The sequence below is a fragment of the Mastomys coucha genome, unplaced genomic scaffold (genome assembly GCF_008632895.1).
Source record: "Mastomys coucha isolate ucsf_1 unplaced genomic scaffold, UCSF_Mcou_1 pScaffold21, whole genome shotgun sequence".
In the NCBI taxonomy this organism is placed as follows: domain Eukaryota; kingdom Metazoa; phylum Chordata; class Mammalia; order Rodentia; family Muridae; genus Mastomys; species Mastomys coucha.
The window spans coordinates 168,782,312-168,783,978 of NW_022196904.1; the positions used below are offsets into that span (position 1 = coordinate 168,782,312).

Genomic DNA, 1,667 nt, shown 5'->3' on the forward strand with positions numbered 1-1,667 from the left:
CCCCCCCCCCCCCACTGGATGTCAGTTTGCTCCATACACCCAGTACTATGACAGTGAGGATCTGAGAGCTAAGTAGGACTCTGGGGGAGAGACTCGTGAGTTTAAAAAAAGGCAGCTGTTTGTACTGGGCTCTCTCTGGGGCAGAGTTTGACCCTGTGCTCCTGCTCATCCTCCTCCACCTTTCCTAGAACCATAGAGATTGCCAGGTTCTCCTTTCCCTGTTCAAGAACACGAATAGCATGGTTAGAGCCAGTAGGTGATCAGGGTGGGCAGTGGTGGTGAGGGCTCGTTGCCTGGATGAAAATAGATGATGGGTTTAGGCTGAGGAAGTGTGGAAGCGGAACGTCATCAGTGGCTCTTTCCCCTTTACCCTCTCCCACCCAGAAGCCTTGGGTTGAGTTAACAGGTGAATCCTGCTGGGCTGATTTTACTGGAGTGCCCGCTGATCAACCACTCACCCTTGTATCTGTTTCCATAGGGCTTACTTTGCAAGAGCAATCAAGGCAACAAGTTAGACATGGAAACTTTGGAACAGCTAAAATACATCGGGTGCGTTATTAAGGAGACCCTTCGATTGAATCCTCCGGTTCCCGGAGGCTTTCGGGTCGCCCTGAAGACTTTCGAGCTGAATGTGAGTGCTCTTCCTAGCCCATCTCCCACCCCCACGCCCTGGCTCACTGTCCTTGGCACTGTCCTGCCTCTTAGGTTAATGAAAACCAATCCGCCCATTCGCCCTCCTCTCTTAATGCCACCCGTACTGTTGATGACTTACTGTTGCTGCAAGCTCAGGGCCTGGACTGTCGGTTTTTAGGACTTCCTTTTTTTTTTTTTTTTAACAGGGTTACCAGATCCCCAAGGGTTGGAATGTCATTTACAGTATCTGTGACACCCACGATGTGGCAGATATCTTCACTAACAAGGAAGAATTTAATCCCGACCGCTTTATATCACCTCATCCAGAGGACGCCTCCAGGTTCAGTTTCATTCCTTTTGGAGGAGGCCTTCGGAGCTGTGTGGGCAAAGAGTTTGCAAAAATTCTTCTTAAGATATTTACAGTGGAGCTGGCCAGGCATTGTGACTGGCAGCTTCTAAATGGACCGCCTACAATGAAGACAAGCCCCACTGTGTACCCTGTGGACAATCTCCCTGCAAGATTCACCCACTTCCGGGGAGAAATCTGATAGCTATTTCAACACTTGGACTTATTTGAAGTGTACATTGTTGTTTTTTTAAAAAATAGTGTCATGTTGCCTTTATTTAATTTCTAAATGTATAGTATAATATTTATGTGTCTCTACTACAGACCCGTGGGCTTTAAATATTAAAATAATGCATTTGTATGATTTCCCAATAAAGTAAAATTAAAAAGTGCTTTTCTTGCTTTTAAAGATTCTTCTTGGCAGGCTACCCATGGTGGTACAGCTGTGATTCTAGGACTTGGAAGGTGGAGGCAGGAAGCTCAGGCATTCAAGGCTAGCCTGGGCTACAGAGATCCTGTCTTAAAAGAGCAAAACACTACAACAGAAAGTCCAGTTAGGAAATCTGAATCTAAGCAGGGCAGTGGTGGCATTAATCCTAGCATTTGAGAGGCAGAGGCAGGTGGATTTTTGAGTTCAAGGCCAGCCTGGTCTACAGAGTGAGTTCCAGGACAGCCAGGGCTACACAAA

General features: G+C 47.0%; 1 protein-coding gene across 2 annotated transcripts in view; it reads left to right on the forward strand.

Annotated features, from left to right (window-relative positions):
- LOC116103797 (cytochrome P450 26A1) overlaps window positions 1–1,371 on the forward strand; it is a 4,920-nt gene extending 3,549 nt beyond the window's left edge. For both annotated transcript variants that reach the window (XM_031390200.1, XM_031390199.1), the window contains exons 6-7: window positions 479–631; window positions 840–1,371. In XM_031390200.1, coding sequence (XP_031246060.1) covers window positions 479–631; window positions 840–1,181 — 495 coding nt within the window. In that variant the 3' untranslated portion in view covers window positions 1,182–1,371. The remainder of the gene's footprint in view (window positions 1–478; window positions 632–839) is intronic.
- The last annotated feature ends 296 nt before the right edge of the window (window positions 1,372–1,667 follow it).